This window comes from Onychostoma macrolepis, chromosome 07 (genome assembly GCF_012432095.1).
Source record: "Onychostoma macrolepis isolate SWU-2019 chromosome 07, ASM1243209v1, whole genome shotgun sequence".
Taxonomy (NCBI): Eukaryota; Metazoa; Chordata; class Actinopteri; order Cypriniformes; family Cyprinidae; genus Onychostoma; species Onychostoma macrolepis.
Genome location: NC_081161.1, coordinates 26,119,229 through 26,141,292, shown reverse-complemented (window position 1 = coordinate 26,141,292; position 22,064 = coordinate 26,119,229). Strand labels below are relative to the sequence as shown.

The following is a 22,064-nucleotide window of genomic DNA, read 5'->3' as shown; positions in this document are numbered from 1 at the left end:
AAGACAAGTATGTACAATATTTGCCTCCATATTTCTGCAAAGATATTTAACAAGTGTTTTATATTTTGGAATGGAACTTTATTTAATCAGGTGGTTTTGCAAGTTTTACAAGATTTTAATAAAGAGAATGCTATTTAAATCGTGTTTTTAAGTTGACTAGTTTGTTAACCTGAATTGGCCAAATGTTCTGGAAATCTTTTTTCTTTTCTTTTTTTTGCCATATGGCCCAGCCATCACCTCATAGAACACATTATGAAAAGAAAACTGTAGAATTCCCTTAATAGTAAACCTTTAAGTCAAAATTGGAATCATTAATTATTTATTAATTTTATTTAATTATTTATTTTATAACAATTTAGATCAAATTTGCAGACGTTTTAGCATGCTAAAAGGACCCAAAGTAAGTTGAGGAAGTCACTCCCTTATAAAACACCACATTCCATTCAGTGAAAGAGACTGTGTGGATACATGGATGGTCAACTCCAGAAAATCTCCACAGGAGGAAGGGAGTGTGCTACACATGGAGCAGGGGTGGAAAAAACTCAGGGGACATCAGAGAAGAACATCCTAGACACACACACACACACACACACTTGAATGTTTAACCTCTCTACCATTTATAGATCTCTAGCATTAGCGAGAGACGGGTGGAGAACACGTCAAAGGTCAGAGGGGGTCCATGTGCTTCTCAAATTAAAGATAAGTAATCTAGCAGGTCTCCATTGTCTTAGAGAGTGATTGTGTGTGTCTTTTAAAGTAAGAGAGAAGAAAGTAATCTTGCCTGTCATCAGTCTCACAATATCCAAAGTTGGATAGATAGATAGATAGATAGATAGATAGATAGATAGATAGATAGATGATGGATGGATGGATGAGTATGCATGATCACTTCTGATTTTAGTCTTGGCCAACGCAACTTCTGGTGTAGTTCAGGGTATGGAAAATTAGTTGTAAAATTAGTTGTAATCAACAGATTTCTAAAAATATGACAAAAAGAGTTTACTACTGCAGATTGCTATTAGACAATACCTAGGAAATGCCTAGGCAGCTAGCAAGCACCGAGTCATTTTACAGTAAAAAAAAGTAAAATCTTATTTTAGATCAAAGAGGCAAATTACAAAAATTATAATTTAATAATCAATGAAATTGAATGGCAACATTTTAAGACATTGTAAAGTCCAAATAGAATATTGCACTAATGCTTACACATACATTTTAACTCATGCATGTAAACATTACCAATAGTCTGACCATAATGCATTAGCATGTTTGATGTGAGGTTATAATTAACCTCATGTCTGTAAGTAGCGCTGTCTGCCTCTCACTTGCTTTCCACGTTCAGACAGAATCTGACACTGCTCTCAATGAACTCAATAAACTCTCTGTTCAACACTGCACAGATGCCCAGAACAAACAACTCCAGCAGAAAATACAACACAACAATCCTTTGGGTGGTGAATCTACTAGCATTGTGCATATGCTACATACAGTATGTGTACTGTACATTTAGTTTAGTTTAGTTTATTTGTTTACAGGGGCAATGCATGCATTGTGGTACTTCCGTGAATGCACGTCGAGGACTGACACTAGAAGTTACTATTTTAACAATGTCCTTACTACCTTTCTGGGCCTTGAAAGTGGTGTTTCCATTGCTGTCTATTCTGGGTCAGAAAGCTCTCAAATTTCATCAAAAACATCTATATAATTTGTGTTCCGAAGATGAACGGAAGACTTGAGGGTTTGGAACAACAAGAGGGTGAGTAATAAATGACAGACTTTTCATTTTAGGGTGAACTCTCTCTTTAAATAGGCTACAATGTCGAATACTAACAAAAACACAAGTAACAAAATCCCACAAATAAATCATACTAAAACATTGCATTGTAGAAAAATGTGTCTAAACTCATATTGTGCTATATAAGAGGTAAAGAGAGATAAAGACAGATTAACATTTTAAGGCTCATAATGGGCATTTCTCAGAAGTGACAGCTGCATCAGGCATCTCGTCAAACTGAAACCTATATATCTCACTCTCAAAGATTTTTATAGATCACTCACTCTCAAAATGATAGCACACTCCAGTCTGCAATCCAGCAGGACAATTATGTTCCATTAGTCCATATAAGGTGACATTAAGCAGCTAATTTAGCACTTCCTAGCATATTTCTTGCAAAATTATGAGGCTGCTTTCAAGAAGCTCAAAAACTCCATTCAACAGACATTAGAAGAGCTGACAGAACAATACATAGTATGAAACAATTGCGACTTTGCAATTTTAGTTTAAAAAAAAAAGTACTTTAATTTTGTCAATAGGGATTAACAACCAAAAGGACCAAAGAAATAAACAATTTTGACTTGTTCCAATGTAAAAAATATTATTTTTAAACATTAGTAAGCGGTTGACAACATTGATGTTCTGTTCAAGTAGCTGACTGTTCACGAAACCAAAGATCAAAGATTTTTGTCATAGCAAACTTTCAGAATCACGTCCTGTTGCCTAAACCCTTTCATCGACCATGAACTTTTATGAGTGGAAGAGTTCATCTGTACAGTGCTGACTATGGCAGCCAGACTCTGTACCACAATGACTGTTAAGGTAAGATCAGATGTGTGTAGCATTTGGACCAATCGGACACATTTCATTTCACATTTCACAGTTCATTAGATTTAACAAATCAATTATTCAATAGATTAACAAACAATCACAGACCCAACGCCAGACTCGGTGCCTATATGTCTGTGAACAATCTCCTGGTCAAGACACCTCAGCCAGATCAGATAAACTTTACGACCTAGAAGTATGTAGAGAGAATCTTCCTCCCTACTCAATTCTCTCTAAAACCGACACATACTGTTATAGGAAATGACTTCTTTCATTAATTCATAGACAAATTTTTCTATGACTTTCCTATCATGCATATCCCCATGTCTTTGTGTATGATTACTACCTCCTTTATGGTTTTGTGTATTGTATCCTGTTTTATGTATGCTTATGATTGAACCACTCTTTCATGTAACCTTACCTATGCCATGTTTAGTATCTATCAATTAGTTTTCGGATGATCTGATCTAGAGTGAATACTACATGTTGATACCTATGCAACATATTAGTGTCCTAAGAATCTTTAGTAGTTTTTGCATTAAACCCAGGCAAATTACATATGCAAATTATCATGTTCAGAGACAAAGAGTCGTAAACTTTCTCTCCAAAAGTAAGACAAAGCTCTCAATGACCCGCCAGCAGTCTGCGGTTCTTTTAGATCCTAAGAGGATGAGGAGGATGTGAGCCAAAGTTTTTGCGCCAGGCCTTGCGACCTTTAATTTACATTCAACTAAAAAACCCTCGGATCGCAGCAGATCTCTTTCTTAGCTCTTTTTCACTTTCTACCTGGGAAGAAACTCCCAATCACCACCGAGCCAGAATAACATCTTTCGGAGTTCATAACCCTTCAAACCCGGAAGAAGTTGAAGAAATCCAACACCACCAAACCTACAAACCATCAGAACGTTCATCCGAGACTGCATCCGGACACTTGTTCAACGACCAAGGCAATGCAAGTATCGTACATTAACTAAACGAAACAGAGGTTTAGTATAAGCGGTAGACCCCGTTGTAAAACGGCACTGATGGTTTTTAACTCAGGTGGTTCTGTCTCATTTTTCCATAACTGCAGTCTCTGGTTTCTCTATTGTCTTCATTCGTCCACTTTAGCTCCCCTTTTGTATGTACATGTTGAGTGTTTATTCGTTTGTTTGTTTAGATTAGATATGTGTGTTAGCATTTAGTTAATAAAAGTTGTGTGCACAAATTACACAAGTTTCTGGTTCTGCCTTGCAAATTAATGTCTCTTTACGATTTTGACCCTAGCTACATGCTCTCTAATGCATTAATAGGAAAGTATTTTCTGTGGCCACGGAAATAACCTTTCTTAGAGTTGATATGAACTTACACTGAATGGGCCTCATTTATGAAACACGAGCAGAACAAATTTTTATGTAAATCTTTCGTATAGCTGTTCTGACGTAAAATTTCGGATTCATGAAAATGTTCGTATTATCAAAATGTTAGTTGGCACGAAAGAAATGTACACCTGCTCCTTACAACGTGTAAATGGTGCGTAAAACTTTCTGTGTTCTTTTTAGCAAACTGACGACACTGAATCGACACTGAATTTTGATGCACTGCTCGTTCGTTTTGCTCTGTTTTTTATTTTTTTTTATTTTATTTTTTTTTAAAGCTAAGAGTTGATAAACTGTTTAGCTCTGGGTAGAAAACGGCTTAGCTTTTGGTAGAACGCAGCGCTTGTCACTGTCACTTTTTACCCAGCCGTCCAATCAATGGAGGAGGGGCGGGACAAACCACACCGACCAATCATCCTACTTGAACAACAACTAAACAACAATAGAGAAGTTAATATTGCTGGTTACTGCATTTTTATATTCAGTAATATTCTTCAAAATGAGATACTAGTAATACTGCCGTGGATATTCCACATCATAGCAACCAAATCGACAGCTGGAATTCTTTTGGCTCGATACCACTTTTTCAGAACCGATCCCGATCCGATACCAAACATTCTGAGTATTTGCCTATACTGATATCGATCCGATACCTGGGCAGTTTTTTTTTTTAAATCAATGTTGAATTTGTATACCTCAATGTGTGTTGACCTGATCATGACTTGATCTACTACATCTACTAAATGGGTCATTGACATACAAGGATTTTCGACAGGCCAATTTTAAAATGTAAAAAAATATCCATTGTAATGGTTCAAACATTAAGAATGTACACAAATTTATATTAAAATGTAAAATTAAGTGATTTTAGTGTTTTTTCACCAAGATGAATTGGCTGTAGCCTTAAATGTCATGTGGTGCGACAATGATTTATATGAAAATTAATCCCTTAACATGCTTTACATTTTTAAATGTTCTCAGTAACTAAAGTGTTTAGAAACTATTAAAATTTTTGTTTTTTTGTTTGAGTTTCTGAGATCTCTTATTTTTATTCTATAATTTCAGAGTTGCCTTCTTAAAAGTAGTAAACAGACTTATTTTTCCTGTAAATTGCATAAAACTGATAATACCATTTACTTAAGCATACTGTAGCAGTGATTCATATTTCAACCACAGAAATTAGATTTTTTTAAATTTAATACAGTTATTGCTTTTATTGGTTGCAGTCGCACCACATAATGAGTGGTCGCTCCAAATGACACAAAGACATTATATCATTGAAAATCTAAAGAAACGTGTGAAAAGAGCAGTGTCAAGGGTACACAGACCAGAGAGATGGTAAGTAAATTTCAAGCAGGTTTTATTGAACACAACAGCATGGATATGGCCATGGGTAATCAGATAAAAAAAATTTTTAAAAACACAGACGGAGCAGGAGGAAGATCAGGCAGGTGAGGAGCCACACACACTTTTACAGGACTCGAAGAGGTAAACACTTCCCTTTCCTTTCTTATATGAAGACTGCATGACACTTGGAGACGGAGACACAGAGCTGATGACGAAGACAAGGAACTGGCTGCTGGAGATCGGAGATGAGGGAGTGCAAACAAACAACAGGCGAGTAAACTTCAGGTGAGTAACAATCCAAGGCGAATCTTTGGAAGGTCTTAGATGAGACTAGACAATGCGCATGTGTGTGTGGTGAGTCATTTTAACCAGTGCAGGTGGAATGAGACAGCTGGTGCTTGTGACTGGATGATTGGTGACAATGAGCAGGTGCACAGCAAGAGGGGTGATGGGAAATGCAATCCGGATTAGGTGACAGAGCTGGTGTCTCACACCACAACAGTTTCACCGGGGAAGGGGGGCACCCTGGAGGCTGGTGCAGGACAGGGACACAAGGGAGACCTCCAGGGCGCATCTGGCAGTCTAGGAAGCCATGGCGGATCACGGGACTAGGGAGATCATGGCGGATTAAGTAGTCCATTGAGCCATGGTGGATCAGGGGACTTGGGAGGCCATGGCACATGCCCCAGGACCAGGAGAGGCGTAGGAGACGTAGGAGGGCTGGACGGGATCAGCGGAGGCGAAGGAGACATAAGAGGGCTGGGCTCCACGTTAAGCTCTGTGACTTGAGTGGGCTCCCTGTTGAGCTCTTTGACTTGAGTGGGCTCCTGGCTGAGCTCTGGAGAGCATTCTGGAGCCTTTATTGCACCGTTCTTGGGAGTAGAAGTCAACTCTGGACAGAGTTCGGGGACATGAGCAAAGTCTGGGTTGAATTTGGGGACTGGAGTCACTTCTGGGTTCCAAGACATCCCCTCATATTCCACCAGCACTCCCAGGGGCACAAGTGTGGCGGCCATTTCAGAATGGGACTCTGGAATTGGACTCACTGGGATCGACTTTGGGACTGGAATGGGCTCAGAAAAACAAACTGACGGTACTAGGAGAACTGAAGGGGGTTGGAGCATCAGCAACTGAGTTACGCTGGCATCATCGTTGACCTCACCCACTGTGAAGGTTGAACCATCTAGCAATAGCACATGATCAATATATTGGGCCAGGGTTCCGGGGTTTGTCACTGCTGGTACTTGGAGGAAGAGTGGATCATCCAGACCACTGACTTTAATGTCTCGTCATTCCAAGGTACCTGGTTGGCAAGCTGGAGGAACTCCTCAACATAGAGCTTGATAGAGTGGCCATCTTGAGTTATGGAGAGAATTAGTGTGGCTGGACCAAAAATGGAGCTCATACTGCTGTTGTCGGTTAAGGTCTACTCTTCTGTCAGGGGTACACAGACCAGAGAGATGGTAAGTAAATTTCAGAAGAATTACTCCCATTCCCTCCCACTCCCGTTTTTTTTTTGTCCGAAATCTGTCAATTACAGTAAAAATATAGTACAGATCACAGCGTGCCCACCTTAGTTGAATAAAAACCCAAAATGTAGTTTTTTGTTATTATACTGAACTGAAAGCCAGTTTATGCACAGTGTAGGCTACATTGCACACATTAAATTTTATGTAAATCATCCATGCTAACACACGTTTTCTATTTGAATTTTGTTTTTTAATTTGAAAGTAGACATTTCACTCTCTATAGATATATTTTTCAAAGAGTGTGCACCCTGTTTGCTTTAAAGCGCAACGTCTCGTTGTTATTCCGAGTGTACACAAATAAACAAGTCTTTACAGATTCGAAAGATGTATTAGGCTACTTTTATCCGTATGACCAAAAATTATGGAGATTTTAAGAGCAAGTGAGCACACCGGCGCCTTTCCTGCAGCGAGCGCGCTATTCAGCTTCCACTCTCCACACAAACACTTCAATAGCGCACATTTCTCTAGGTTAACATCATATTGAGCGGCCATGTAAAGTTGCTACTACATACATCTTTCAGATGAAAAGCCATATTTGAGGTCGATGAATAATAGCGTGTATTACCACATAGACCAGCCATTAACGATCTGTCCGTCACGGACTGCGTCATTCACTTAACCAGCCACACCAAAGCAAACAGGAGGAGAGCGAGACAGGACAACTAGAACTGAGTTCAGGATTAAAATATACAGTTTATAGTTTATTTATATAAAAGGTATATTTGTATATAAAGTTGGGTATCATTACTATTCCCGGTCCCGCCCACTCCCGATGACATTTTTTCCTGTCCCGTCCCAATCACGTGATTCGTAGCGATTTTGTTTCCCGCGGGATTTCCGTGACCTGTGGGATTCCCGAAAAAATGTCAGCCTCTAGTCTGGATTAGGTGACAGAGCTGGTAACCGTGACAAACAGCAAGTGGCATTAACTGCAGGCATTTCTTTAGCCCCAGTTATTTCTGTACTTTTCCCAATATTGGCTGCTCAATTGACCCTTCGCTGGGATTTTGATTAACAAGCGATCTGACATATTATAACGCCGAATCCATCATGTTTGTCCAAAAAACAAACCACAAAGGAGAGTAGATTAACGTCGGTGGATTTAAACTTGAAAAATGGTGTGTATTGACATCTTTTCACCGTTGAAACAAGATACCTTCTGATGTTCATTCATGTTTATTTCATGCTATAACTAGTAAAGATGAAGAGTTGATCAGTTCATGTGGTGCTTGAACTGAGGCGCTACAGCGATCTGTCATGACACGTTAAAGAGCCACAAAACAGTATTTGTTGTTTGAATTTCTTTGAAAAATGACAAAATTTTAACACTGAGACTTTGTTTCATACCAAAAGTAACTTGTACTTTTGGTAACTTGTACTTTTGTAAGCTCTGTCTTGTATGTTGGTACATTGTCAGTATCCTCTTTGCTCCATGTTGTATTTTTCACTGCGTGAGAACATGATGCATGGCATAAAAGTGCCATGGTTTGTCTGATGTAGCAACAGTAACTAAGGGGGCGGGTCTTTGCAAAGGGTCAATTTAGAGTAGGGGGAGGTTGCTGGCTCAGGTTCTGAGATGACAACATGAACATCTTTCTTACAGTAGAAATGACATTTGGAGTTTGTGCTAGACTGCAAGGTCAGAATTAACATGCTGCCTATGCTGGGCGTTTATTTTACTTTGCTTAGCAGTGTAATCTGGTAAAATAATACTAATAAATGCATAATTACCAAACTAAAATTACATGCTCTGAATTTGTTTGTTTTTTTGCATTTTTTCTCATATTGTACAAAAATTAAACATAAACCGTCTGAAATGACCCAAATTGCATAAAAATCTATTCCAAATTATACTACAATAAAGTATTTTATGTATATAAAACATCAATTGAATATTAAAGTACAAAAACTGCCAATCTGGGACATATATCTACAATGCAAAACTCTCTGCAGTGGTCGCACCACATGATATTTGGTCACACCCCATATTTTCAAATTTAATCAAAATTTGCAAGCACTGAATTGGTCACCTAAACAAAACAAGCTAGCTTCCCACAAAAGGTCACTATGAAATTTATAATGAAAATAAATACTTGCAGAAATAACTTAATATTCATTGGGTTTTTTTTTTGTTTGTTTCTTTTTTTTTTTGAGGTCATGCCACATGATATCCACATGTGGTAACTACATAACAGCCGTTAAAAAGGCAATTTTTTTCCAAATTTGAAAGAGACTTACAAACCTGCTTGATGCATCCATGGGTCCTTGGCAAATTGGTATATGATGTAAAGTCATATCTTTGAATGGATTTCAACATAAAAGTCCCAAAATGGCAGTTTCTTGATATTTCATAAAATGGGAATCATCGGACAAAGTTTGTTTGTATATTATGATGGAAATATAAATACAAATGCTTTGCCGTTTTATACAGGATTACAAAACACTTTGGAAATCATGCCAAATAGTGTAGAAAATTAAACTTAAAATTAAAATTAAAATTTAGGGTAATTTCAAAGATGTTTACAAAAAAAAGTTATGGCCGGACAGTCGCACCACATGATATTTTGACACTTTGAATAACAGAAAATTTTCAAATAACTAATGTTTTTTAAAAAGTTAAAGTGAGTTCAAACATGGGAGAGGTCCTTCATATATATGGCATCTTTTTATGCATTCAAACCCATTTTTAACTGAAAAAATGCAGTCGGACAGAAAATTTAAGCGTCACATCATTGACCCAAATATAGACAACATTATTGTAAAGGAAAACAACAAATGAATGCATATATAATTATAATCTGACAAAAATATTATTATAAACTAGGTCAGTGAAAGTTACTCTCATGAGTGCACAATTTTATAAAATCTAAAATTAGAGGTTCAAAGCACAAAGTGAAGAGATATTAATGTGTAGTGTATTAAATCTGCGCGATAGTTTATTGAACCTTTTCTTTTAACAGTTTTAAATTTCAGTTACTGTGCTCGTTAAGAACATAGAGCTCTCTAGTCCAGTGTTGTGATCTAACAGACACCAACGCGATTTTGAAAACAGCACAAAGATAAAGTCCTGCAAGATAAAGTAATTTTATGCAAAACCATTTATCTTTATTTACAGATCAAGTATAATATTAGGAATATTTTATAATCTCGCAGACAGTTTTATCTTCTTGACTCATAAGCGAATGCGACACGCAGTTTGATTGCTGAATGGAGGATGACAGACAGCCGCAGCGGAGGGAAGAGTTTACATGAATTTGACTTAAATATTCATCTCTACCTCACATTAAACTATGTAACGGCTTCAGAACACTTGAAATATAGTGCACGAAAACTTTATGGTGTTTTATAATGCGTTTGTGGCTTTTGTGGGGCTTAACAATAGTACACGCACAATATCGGATTTGGATAGGTCTCGTCTGACCGATACCCCGATGATACTGAATATCTGATCGGCGCACCCCTACTTTCTATATCTAAGAGCAGATCATGACCACAAATATTTAAATTCATAATTCTTTTCTAAAACAAGTTTTAGAATTTCCTGATATTTCCATATCCTTCTTCCTACATACTCTATACTATACTCTTGAAATCAACAACATTACAAAACAAAGCACCCCATTGTCCAGCAGACATCAGTCAAACCTTTGAAACTAGTAGGCATTTCTTGGAAGAGAGGGTAACTTTGCATTTAACATCACCATGTGAAAGGCACGGCAGTAACGGTAAAGAGACCATGCCTGATAGTGTTTACACAAAAGCAAAAGTCACAAATCCAGACGTTGCTCCAATAAGCGTCTCACTCAGCTCTGCAGTCTCTACATCATTCTAGAAGTACTAGTAAAATGCTCCACTGAATTCTACTCTACTTTTTGGTTAATCCATATGAGTTGAATTGATTGCCTTTAGGGCACCTGTTTTACCCAGTCCCTCTCCTCTGTTCACTTTCAGATGGTAAGCCCAGTGGTTTTGTTTGCTCAGACTTCACTGCATACGATAAGCCTCCAGTGCACTTAGATTCATACACTCTGACATACTCATTTCCTGTACAGAGACCATTTATATCAAGAAGAAACACAGTAACTTCCACATCTAGGAGACATAGCCTGAAGATTGCTGCGTCAGTTGTACTGATTGTATTTGAAATAAATCATTATCAGGCTAACTGTACACCATGAAAAATGATGGACCCAAATGACAGTAATGCTACCATATATGTATCCCCAGTTTCGCAGAACAGGGCTAATGAAGATGTTTTGAGCTATATTTGATTCTTCAAACAAACGAGACAAACATTTTTTCAACTCTTTCTATAAGACCGTCACCGGACCACATTCTTTCCTCATGTATCAATAATACAAGAATGATACAGATTTTCAGCCAGGAATGTTTGCTCTTTTTCTCCGAGCCCAACTGATGCGCTACAGACACGACGGAGCCCTGTAGATGAACCGAGACAACAGGAAAAAACCGAAGATGTACTTACTTAACTTACTTTATATTACAAAATAAAACGAAAAACAAAGAACATCTCTGTTCGCTCAGTTTCCCTCGAGAGTCCAGGTAACTGAACTCTACAGGTATTAAATCCGCTGAAGTGAGAAACTTCACTCACCTGGCTGCTAAACTGTTCTTTGCTGGCGAAACCCACAGCGGTAAGATAGATTTGATTTTGGCCCCCAGTTCCGTGTTTGACTGTGTAAAATCTTGACTAACTGTTTCTCTCGCAGAGACTCGAGCTCAAGCGGCTCGATCACAAACGGAAACTACCGTGCGGATCTCGTCTGCTCTGCGCGCGCCTCCCCGCGTGCAGCAAAAACACTGAAGGGATGCGCTGTGTGTGAAACAGCGCGTGCCTTCAGCGCATTCTGTAACAAAGTTCTATTTTAAAAATAGATTTGTGTCCACACAATGTAAGTGTCCATTTTTGTTAATGAATGTAAACACTCCCCGGTTTTTTGTTTTTTTTTGCGTTAAAAGCATGGGAAGGCGTCTGCAAGAAAAAATGCATGTAGATTGTACATATAACACAGCTACATTGCTGATTTTAAAGTGCATTTTATTATTTTAGAATACAGATCTTCCTTATGATTGAGTCCAAAATTGAGCTTTATTCCCTTTTCATTTTCACAAAAATATACAAAACATTGATGTCTTAATAGTAGCCTATAAGAGCTAATAATAGTGACACAGCCTCAAAACAATGACTTAAAACATTTTTTTTTTCCAAATAAAGATCAACCATGAAATATTATATAAAAAATAATAAAATATATAATTGTTTATGCATATTCAATATTTGCTTAGTTTTGGGATTACCAGTTTTTGACATAGACATGACTATTGAGAAGTCAATAGAAACATTGTGAAAGCTGTAGTCCTGTGCTTTGTGCATATCAGTGAAGCAGCTGCAATAGCCTACACTTCACAGACAGGCACTACAAGTAGCAAATATACAAAAATGTATAATTAAACAGTAACTCTTTTTTGGATTATTTCGTTGACTGATTTTGGAAAGTGTGATAGGACTGCTCAAGCAGCAATTACTGTTCCCAAATCACTGCCATATTATCTTCATATATATACAAATAAATCACAGATCATATAAATAGCAAAGTATTATATTGGCATGCCAAAGACAATAGAGATGAGGATCAGATAAATGTCTGAGTCTGTCTAGGGTAAAGAGTCCCACCTGGAAAAATTATGTCTCCCACAGTCAAGAGAGAACAGTCACAGGTGGGATTTTAACAGATTTAAGATTATTAACTCTTTCAGTGTCATGTTAAAACCTGGTGCACTTGCAAAATGACACATCGGGTGTTCTGTAGCGTGCAGAATGCAGCTGCAACTAACAAAATATTTTTCAAAATTCCTCTGAATGCAAGGTAAAAGTATTTTCGATTGGAAAATAAGTTTGTGCGTCAAGTAAATTTGCTACCCTATAGCAAATTTTTAAACATTTCCTCAACCAAAACAGAACTATGAAGTTAAGCAAAAAAAAAATGTATTAGTAGTAAAAATTATTAGTATTAAAAATGATTAGTATTATTGTTGAAATTGATACATTTAGTCTTTCACAAAGTGTCACTGGGACTTGGAGAGAGAAAATAATATCAGGTTTAATTATGGTTTTCATTAAGTTTTGTTCTGCTGCACCAGCTGACTATAGAACATCATTCATTTGCTTGGCTCAGTCACTAGGGTTAAGTTAAATGCCCTATGTCAAGACATTAAACAATATCAGAAATTGTCCAAACAACGTTTAGTACACTTAACATTAGGAAAGTACAAAATGTTTATCAACTTTTCAAAACAAAGAAAGAAAAGATGTGTTGAACAGAAATTTTATAATTAGTAAATGTACCAGCTTGATTGTTTGATAGTTGTGCTGTAATTTTTATTGCATGGATGATCATGGATACATGTGAAGTAAACCTGTCTGGAGCACTGGCTGTGGCACTAATGATCCTCCAATTCTTCTATCTCTGCATTTCTCTCAACTCTATTTCAGTGGCATCCATCTGGTTTTAAGACATACTACTGGCATTGATACTCCATTTTAGCATCATATACACTCAACACAGGTGGAGTAACTAATATTACCTCATCAAAAGCCATCATCTCTTAAACTTACAGAGATCTGTGAAAACTGTTAGGCAAATCTTAAAACAAAAAGTCACAGGGGAATTACAGTGTATGAAATAACCTTATGTTACACCACCACCTACTGTTTATCTGAAGAATTGCAATAATATTAATTTAGAGAGAACAGGCATTCTTACAATACATCAAGATCCAGTGGAATGGAGAAAGAAAAAAACAAAAAAAGAATAAAATCAACAAAAAATAAAACTCACACAAAATAATTCACCTCATCTCTTTTTAAGTAGACCAGCCACAAATTAAAATGTTTAAACCATTTTTTTTTCTTATATCTCTGTTAAAATGTACTTTCAGAAATAAACTTGGTCACTCAATTGTTATCGGAAAAAGGGTATTTGACATTCAGAAAAAATATATACCACACTACATGACAAGCAACAATCATGTTTTGCCACTCAGCCATAAGACAGAACACAAAACATGTCTGGCCTCTGCGGTCAGCATATAGAAATCCACTGTCTTTGATAAAAATAAATACATTAACAAATACAAATTATTTTGTGATGGGCAGATCATTCCGAGAAGCAGACTGAAAACCACAGCTGTAGTGTTCTTCAAATTTCCAGATCTACACACTTCACTCCTCTTGCTGACAGACTGCTCACACATACACATTCATACAGTGTGCACTGAGTTATGTGTGTTTTCGGATGTGCAGTCAACTACTAACATCTCTCTCACACTGCCCGACCACATCATCACAAGAACAGCAGAAGAGGCTGATGATAAGTGTTGGCAATTGAACCCAAACCCGTACATAGCTGTGAAGAGCTGTTTTCTGGTTAATGTGTGTACATCTATAGCATGGCAAAAATCGAACAATACTATAAAAGTATTATGAAACCATTTTCATGTTGGATAATATTTTTGGGGTATTTTGTGTTTTTTGTTTTTTTTTCTTTTTGTATCATTTTTTTTTTCTTGTACAAATATCTGTATAATCTGCGTACATGACAAAAGAACCACTCTTCAAAAAAAAAAAAAAAAAACCATGCATAATTTCTCTTGTACTAATTACATTTTCAATTTTTTTTTAGACATTTAAAAATCTTTGCACTTTCAATATAACCTTTTTTGTAATTAGAGTCCTTTTTTTATTTCAGTTGTCCTCAGTGAGGCAAAAGTCCAGGGCTTCAGGTATTGCTCAAGTTGAATTCTCTCCCCTACATTCTCTGGTCCTCCCATCTCCAGTAGAGCAGTGCAGCTCCCATAAGGGCAGTGAGCAGAAGCTGTGCAGAAGCCAGTGGAGATCAGGCCTAAACTCTCCCACATGATTTCAATCCCATGGCCTACGCCCCACTTTAATTATTCTTTTTTTTTTTTCTTTTTCTTTTCCAGCTACAAAGTCACACACATCCCTTAAACAGTGGGACAGGAGAGATAAATGATACCAGCAGCACCCTTCTGTGGTCAGAGATTTTAAGAGCAGGCGCGAGTCTGCAAGAACAGCTCCCCCTATCTACAAAAGTCCTCATGCGCTACCTCACGCTGAGGTTTCCTCTTCTTCATGTTGTTTTTTTGGGACTTGCTGTTTTGCTGGATCTTGTTGGGGTTGTTGTGTGGCCCTTGAGCACTTTTGTTAGCAAGCTGTCGGCTCTGAATAAAAAAACAACAACAAAAAACAAAACAAAAGATGATTTATATAAAACTAACACGTTATATTGTCTGTTAAAATCAGTTAATGAGATAACACTTTAAGGATCAGTTCTCACTTTTAACTAGTAGCTTATTAACATGCATATTACTAGCATATTGGTTGTTTATTAACACTTATTAGACACATATTAATGCCTTATTCTGCATGACCATATTCCAGATTCCTTAACCCAACCTCACTACACTACCTTACTAACAATTAACAAGCAGGAAATTTAGGAGTTTATCCAGTGAAATCTCTTAGGTTAATAGCGAACGTGTTCCCTAATCTAAAGTGTTACAATTAATGCATCAGATATCAAACTGAAAACATTTTAAAGCATTTATTCATCGTGATTATTTAATAAATATATTGTTGTTCATTGATAATTTGTTGGCAGTGTTCATTCATAATACGTGTTAATATGCATACCATTGTCATGTTACACAATGCCAGGTTTATCAGAAAGCTGTATTAGGCTAAAGCAGAGGAGAAAAGCTAAATAAATAAAATAAAATAAAATAATAAAAAAAAGCAACTTGAAAATACAACTTAAAATGTTAAAAATGTATTAGCAAACAGTAACATTAAACAAGATTAATAAATTCTGTATTACCACAGATTAATTCATGATACCTTGAATTTTTTAACTAATACCAAATCAATTTGTTAACTAATGCTAACAAATTGAATGTTACTCTAAAGTGTTATGTATTTCTGGGATACTGAAACAATATGTCTCCATCATAAATGGAATCAGTCACTTCCATCAGGTTCTTACCTTGTTGCCCTTATTAGTGGGGGTGGGCATTGTTGCTGAATGATTTTGTGACCTGTGATTGGACAGATTCCTTTCTGTATTCTCACTGTAAGAGTTAGAGCTCCGGCCCAAAGCTTTCGAAGTTTTACAGGGCGTTCCATCAGAGTCCTGCAGAACCAGGCAAAAAATATTATTATTTTTTTTTTAATTATTATTTCGAAATGCAAATAATATTTTACCAATAGTGTATCTAAAATGTATTTAGTGTTATGTTAAAACAGCATCTAATGCTATTTTTAGTGTAAGAAAATGTTCATGGTAAAAATCAGTTTAAAAACAGAGGTTTAGAAATAAGTGAATGTTATTAATATTTAATATTTATATATGACAAACATGATAATGCATTTATAGAATGAAAACCTATTAACATACATACATACACATACGTGCATACATATATACACACACACATATACATATATATATACACACATACATATATATATACACACACATATATATATATATATACACATACATATATATATACATACATATATATACACACATATACATATATATATATATATATATATATATATATATACACACACATACATACATATACACACACATTATATATATATATATATATATATATATATATATATATATACACACACACATAATATATCTATATATATATACACACATATCTATATATATATATATATATATATATATATATATATATATATATATATATATATATATATATATATATATATATACACACATATATATATAAATAAAAAAATATATTCATGCGTGTAATGTATATATAAAACTTACCGCATCACTTGAGCTAGAGGCTATTGAAGATGGCGATGACGATGACGATGATGAAGGGAAGGAGAGGAAGAGTTTGATGACACTTTGCTCCGGGGAACAGCAGGAAGTACCGCACTATCTTCTGGAAAGTTATTATTACACTCATCAAGCTCCTCAGACTCAACTAGCCGCGTGACATCATTTGCTATGGAGAAAAAAAAATAAAAAGCGATATTCAGCTTTCTAAAGTTAAAGACATCAAAATGAGCTCAGGGATAATGTCTTACCATTACAATTGAGGACTGGCTCATTGTTGCTCCGCTGGCCCCACTGCGCACTGATCCAGTCACGGTACTCTGCTACTTCCTGTGTGACACGGATTATTCGACCTAGAATACTGTGGGGAAAAGATAAGACCAATCATGAACCCCATCCTGAGTAGATCTTGATTTTAAATCACAGTATTTTTTTTTTTTCACCATTGACTTTTGTTTTTTTTTTACTTGTGAAATTACAACTTAGAAAGTTGAACACACACATCTCTTTTACAGTTCTCTTTGTCTCACCTCTCTGACTTGTTGTTGGGGTAGTACTTTGCAATTGGGGACACAGCGTGACTTAAGACAACATAAGCATAATCAAAAGCCTCTTTCACCTGCATCGCCCCATATGAACTTCGCCCTACATCATTTCCTATGACACAAACAATGATAATAACATCTTTCATACCATCTTTGGTGACACGTTTGTATCAGTTGAGCTGTTTAAAATGTGTCAGTGTGTGCATTAGGGTTTGTGTTTGTACCTGGCTGCAAAGGATCCTCAATGTAAAGCATAGAGGGTCTGTACCCATCCAGCATGCCTTTCTGCACTTCATCCTTGGCCACGTACGAGCCACCGTCTTTGATCCTGATCCCCGTCTTCAGGTAGTTAAAATGGCGTCCGTACAGCTCAAAAAACTCAATCAACAGTACACCGAGGTTTGGGTTTGAACTACACACGTCCTCTCTGTAGTGCAACTGGGAAATAAAACGGCAATTATAATTATACTTAAAACTGTTGAATTAACAACAAGCCTATGAGCAATTATCATTAAATGGGTAATTTTCACTCTTGAGGCAAATCTTATGAGGCATATACCTTTGATAGAAAAAAAGCAAGCTGATGTAGTTGTGTGCATTTTAAGTTGTATTTTAATGTACACTACTGTTACAGCTTTACGTCTCTTATGCTCACCAAGGCTCAACAATAAATACAGTAAAAACAGTAATATTGTGAAATATTATTACACAAATAACTGTTTTCTATTTTAATATACTTTAAAATGTCATTTATTTCTGTTATGACAAAGCTGAATCTTCAGCAGCCATTACTCCAGTCTTCAGTGTCACATGACCAACAGAAATCATTCACATATGCTGATCTGGTGCTCAAAAAAAAAACATTATCAATGTTGTGCAGCTGTGCAGATTAATATTTTACTAAAGACCATAATCCTACTCTATGATGAGGAGAAAGAACAGCATTTGAAATAGAAATTTGTTTGTAACAACGTAAAAATCTTTACTGTCACAGTGAAGTGCAGTATGCATGTTTTTAGTAGGATTTATTTTAGTGTACTGTGAGACAGTGTGTGTATTTGACGGACTGTGTAGAAGTGTGTTACCTGTAAGAAGCTGACAACCATGAGGAACAGACTGTATGATCCAATTCCTCCCGTAAAAACCTCATTCAGCTCTCTCTGCAGTAAAAACTGCTTCAAAACCAGCACCAGGTACGGTAATACAGGAAATTGCTGAAACACACAAAAGTCAGAAAATAAATCTGCATAAAGCCAAGACTGCAACTACAAGACTAAAAACCACCTCACATTTAAATGATTAATATCAAATACAGAAATCAATCTTCAAGATTAAAGCTACTTTCCAGGAATACATTCTCACACAAACTCATGCACAGCAACAGGAGAGTTTACTCTTGATAACATATCATCAAAGCATGTGGAGGAAGAGTATGCAGACATTTTTATGCTGATTTGCACAGAAAGAGAAAAAGGACATGATAAATAAGGTGCTTGGGAGACATTTCACTTTTTGAGATGTTGAAAATCCAAATCAAATGAGTTTCTAAAACCTAAAAAGCTGAAGTCAGCATTTCTGTTTCCCTCTTCATTTATCGCCTGAGTTGAAAGAGGACTTAAAAAAAAAAAAAACCACCACACTCACCTGTTTGAAGTCCTTGATGAGGTTTGCAGCTTTAACCCCATTCTGTACGTTAAAGCTGATGTCCACTTTTACCTCTGTGTGCAAGTCTGTCAGTTTAATGATGGGGACCTACAAACACAGAGAGCGTTAAAACACAAGCAGGAATGTCTGACAGACATCAAAAACAGCCAACCCATGTGTACGACACAGCAGTGCTCGCACCGTTGCTTTGTCCAGGACTTTGACAGAGTTCTCATCTGCAATTTTTCTCTTGCGCAGCGCCTCTTCCAGAGTCCAGAGAGGTAAAGTCTCCCAGTGACCAAAAACCACCAAGTCTATATCACTGAAATAGAGAAAGTGTTAAATATAAGCAAGCAAGAATGATTATCTTCTTAATGATTGAGCAATACACTGAATGATGTAGGAGATATTTTGCAACAAGTTTGATGGCTTTTAATAAACTAAAAACAAACTTATGAAAGGGCACCAGAGTATGTTACAAATTAATTTATGGATGTAACAACCGAGTATTAAACTAAACTGTTTCAACAACAAGCATACTTGTGTATTGGCACAGACAGATTTATTCCACTATGCCACAGTTCAGTAATTCAGGTGGTGTATAAACACTGTATGACTGGTGTGAGTGACGTGAGACTGGTGTAAAAAAAATAAAATAAACTGCACACACTCGGGATCACAGGATAAGCAGAGCTAAAATTACAAATCTTAATCCCCTTTGCAAGCACACAAAAAGTACACATACACACACAAACACATTTACACGTCATAATACTTGCATTACACAATTACAAAAAGACCATTTTAGATCATATGAATTTTGTGCTGAGTGACAAAAAATGCAGCAAGAGCAAAAAAATAAAAAATTAAAATAATAATAATTACATTACCTTGTAGGTAAATACAGGCCTGTGCTGAAGCTGCCAAACACTTGAACCTGAAAAAGAAAATATAAAAACAGGTTAAATCTGAAACCATTAGTCCCAACACTCATCCTGTATTCATATTTAAAACAGGAAAGATCTGTAGCATGCAAATCAGACACAGGTATTCCCACGAGACACTCTGATGTTTGAGTACAGATCCCACACAGGGACTTGATGTCATGTATGTGGTTCTAAAATAGCAGGTAAAGCCTACTAATCTGCTTAATTAATCTTCTTACACTGACATAGACTATTCACATGCTTTAGGTAACGTTGAGAAAGTGATTGAAAATAATTAATCTTTAGTACTAACCATTAGCATGGTTTGCATGGGTGCTGCTTTCAGCTTACAGGAGAAATTATCATTTTAGGAGCTAGAATTACTGACAATAAATATGCATTCCCAAATTACACAAAGCAACCAGACACTGGCACTGAGAAGGGGATGCTAATTTGGTTTCCTCAATGTGTAAGTGCAGGAAGACAAACACAGCACTGTGGGAACCAAATATAAACATGCCTCTGAAGAACAACTCTGAAACAAATGCATGTTCTAGCTACAAGTGCCTCTGCTACTTTTCTAACCTTTTGCACTCATATATACCGCAAAAAAATATGTGATACTCTGTTATTACACCGATTAGGTTTCCCTGAAATACTATCCTGCACTCATCTAAGCTAAATATAAAGACAGTTTCAGCCAGAAATAAAACCAGACCTTTTTTCCCCACAACACAAAGGTTAAATCAGGCTGTTGACACACTTTACATTATTTTTCAGCTCATTATCCATGCATTTAAAAAGTACATTTTAGCAACAGAATGTCCTGCCACCTCTGGAACACACTGAAGGGTCACTGTTGAGTTTGCTGTGCTAATCTCTTAGCAGATTCTGTGCAGTTGAAATTTCCACATCATGCGTGTCGTTATTATTGTACTTTGAACCCCAATTAGACATATTTCTTTCTCTGCAAGAAAACATCCATAAGCTCCAGCTGGCTTACAGATCTGACATAATTATCTAACTTAAGAAATTAGATGATTAGCCACCAACCATTACAAAATAGCTAGACTGAACAATACAAACTGTAAAATAAATAAATAAAAAAATATATATATATATATATATATATATATATATAAAAGAAAATCCATTGTTAAATCAATAAACATGTCCTTAGATGTACAGGTGAATTGAGAAGAGTATTTATTGTATTTATAATGGGTTCCAGTGACAACTTAGAAATGGGATTCCTCAAGGCTCTAAATTAAGACCTCTGCATGTCCATGACATCAACATAATGGTGAACTACTGCAAGAATAAATTCATATTGTCTTTGATATTTAAAAGGTCAAGTGGAAGTTTGAAAAAGTGCTTGTATTTATGCCTCATTGACAGGTACCTTATTGATTGTTTCCCATCCTCCAAATATTCAAGAATACAAAATGACATAAACCCCAAGACAACAATCATATTAACTGAAACTGTGTGTAACACTAACCTCGGCATTGGGCCACAAGTCCGTGATGACCCTGTGGATCCTGGCCACCACTTCTAGCCTCATGTGCTCCTCCTCTGGACGAGGAGAAATATACTCATAAAAGTCCTTGATCTCCTCATGCAGCCTGGATAGAGAGAGAGAGAAATTAAGTATTACATAATCAAAGAGTGATTGCATTACTGGCAATAAAGCTCTTTAATGTTTAACACAAATACTACATCAAAATGATTTGGTGGCACAGTACCACAAATGTTTAAGAGAGAAAGGGAGTACCACTTTTGATCCATTCAATGCTCCCCTTCTGAGCAAAAGTATAAATTCTTTTTAAAAATCTTACTGCCACCAAAAATTTGAATGATATTGCATGCTGTAGTGTAAGCGATGAGAACATTGGTTAATATGACTCAGGGTAAGAGAAGAACAAAGAAAAAAATTCACACCCTAGTTACAGGTAAGTAACCGTTCAAAGGCAGGTTACTACAGCTGGGAGAGCAAGTGAGGCTTCTGAGTCAGGAAAGGGAAAGTGTAGCTAGGTGACACCTCATTATTACACATCTCTAATAATTTGACCCTAGGAAGCAGCACACCATTTAACTCAACACAACCCAACCCAACCTGACCCAGCAGTTCAAGTTTATTCCAACCTGTTACCTAAACACTAAATTCAAGCAATGGTAGCAGTA

At 36.4% G+C, this 22,064-nt stretch overlaps 2 protein-coding genes across 3 annotated transcripts in view; both read right to left on the bottom strand.

Annotated features, from left to right (window-relative positions):
* The window catches only part of adcy7 (adenylate cyclase 7), a 59,038-nt gene extending 47,414 nt beyond the window's left edge, over window positions 1–11,624 (bottom strand). The window contains exon 1 of one of the 2 annotated variants that reach the window (XM_058782331.1): window positions 11,452–11,624. The gene's annotated coding sequence lies outside the window, so the exon portion shown is untranslated. The remainder of the gene's footprint in view (window positions 1–11,451) is intronic. The other variant, XM_058782333.1, reaches the window with a different exon arrangement.
* A 254-nt stretch (window positions 11,625–11,878) lies between these two features.
* tent4b (terminal nucleotidyltransferase 4B) overlaps window positions 11,879–22,064 on the bottom strand; it is a 29,034-nt gene continuing 18,848 nt past the window's right edge. Inside the window, 12 exon segments of the mRNA XM_058782334.1 lie at window positions 11,879–15,098; window positions 15,920–16,066; window positions 16,751–16,806; window positions 16,809–16,934; window positions 17,017–17,126; window positions 17,296–17,422; window positions 17,535–17,748; window positions 18,396–18,524; window positions 18,955–19,062; window positions 19,156–19,276; window positions 19,845–19,891; window positions 21,382–21,505. Coding sequence (XP_058638317.1) covers window positions 14,958–15,098; window positions 15,920–16,066; window positions 16,751–16,806; window positions 16,809–16,934; window positions 17,017–17,126; window positions 17,296–17,422; window positions 17,535–17,748; window positions 18,396–18,524; window positions 18,955–19,062; window positions 19,156–19,276; window positions 19,845–19,891; window positions 21,382–21,505 — 1,450 coding nt within the window. The 3' untranslated portion in view covers window positions 11,879–14,957.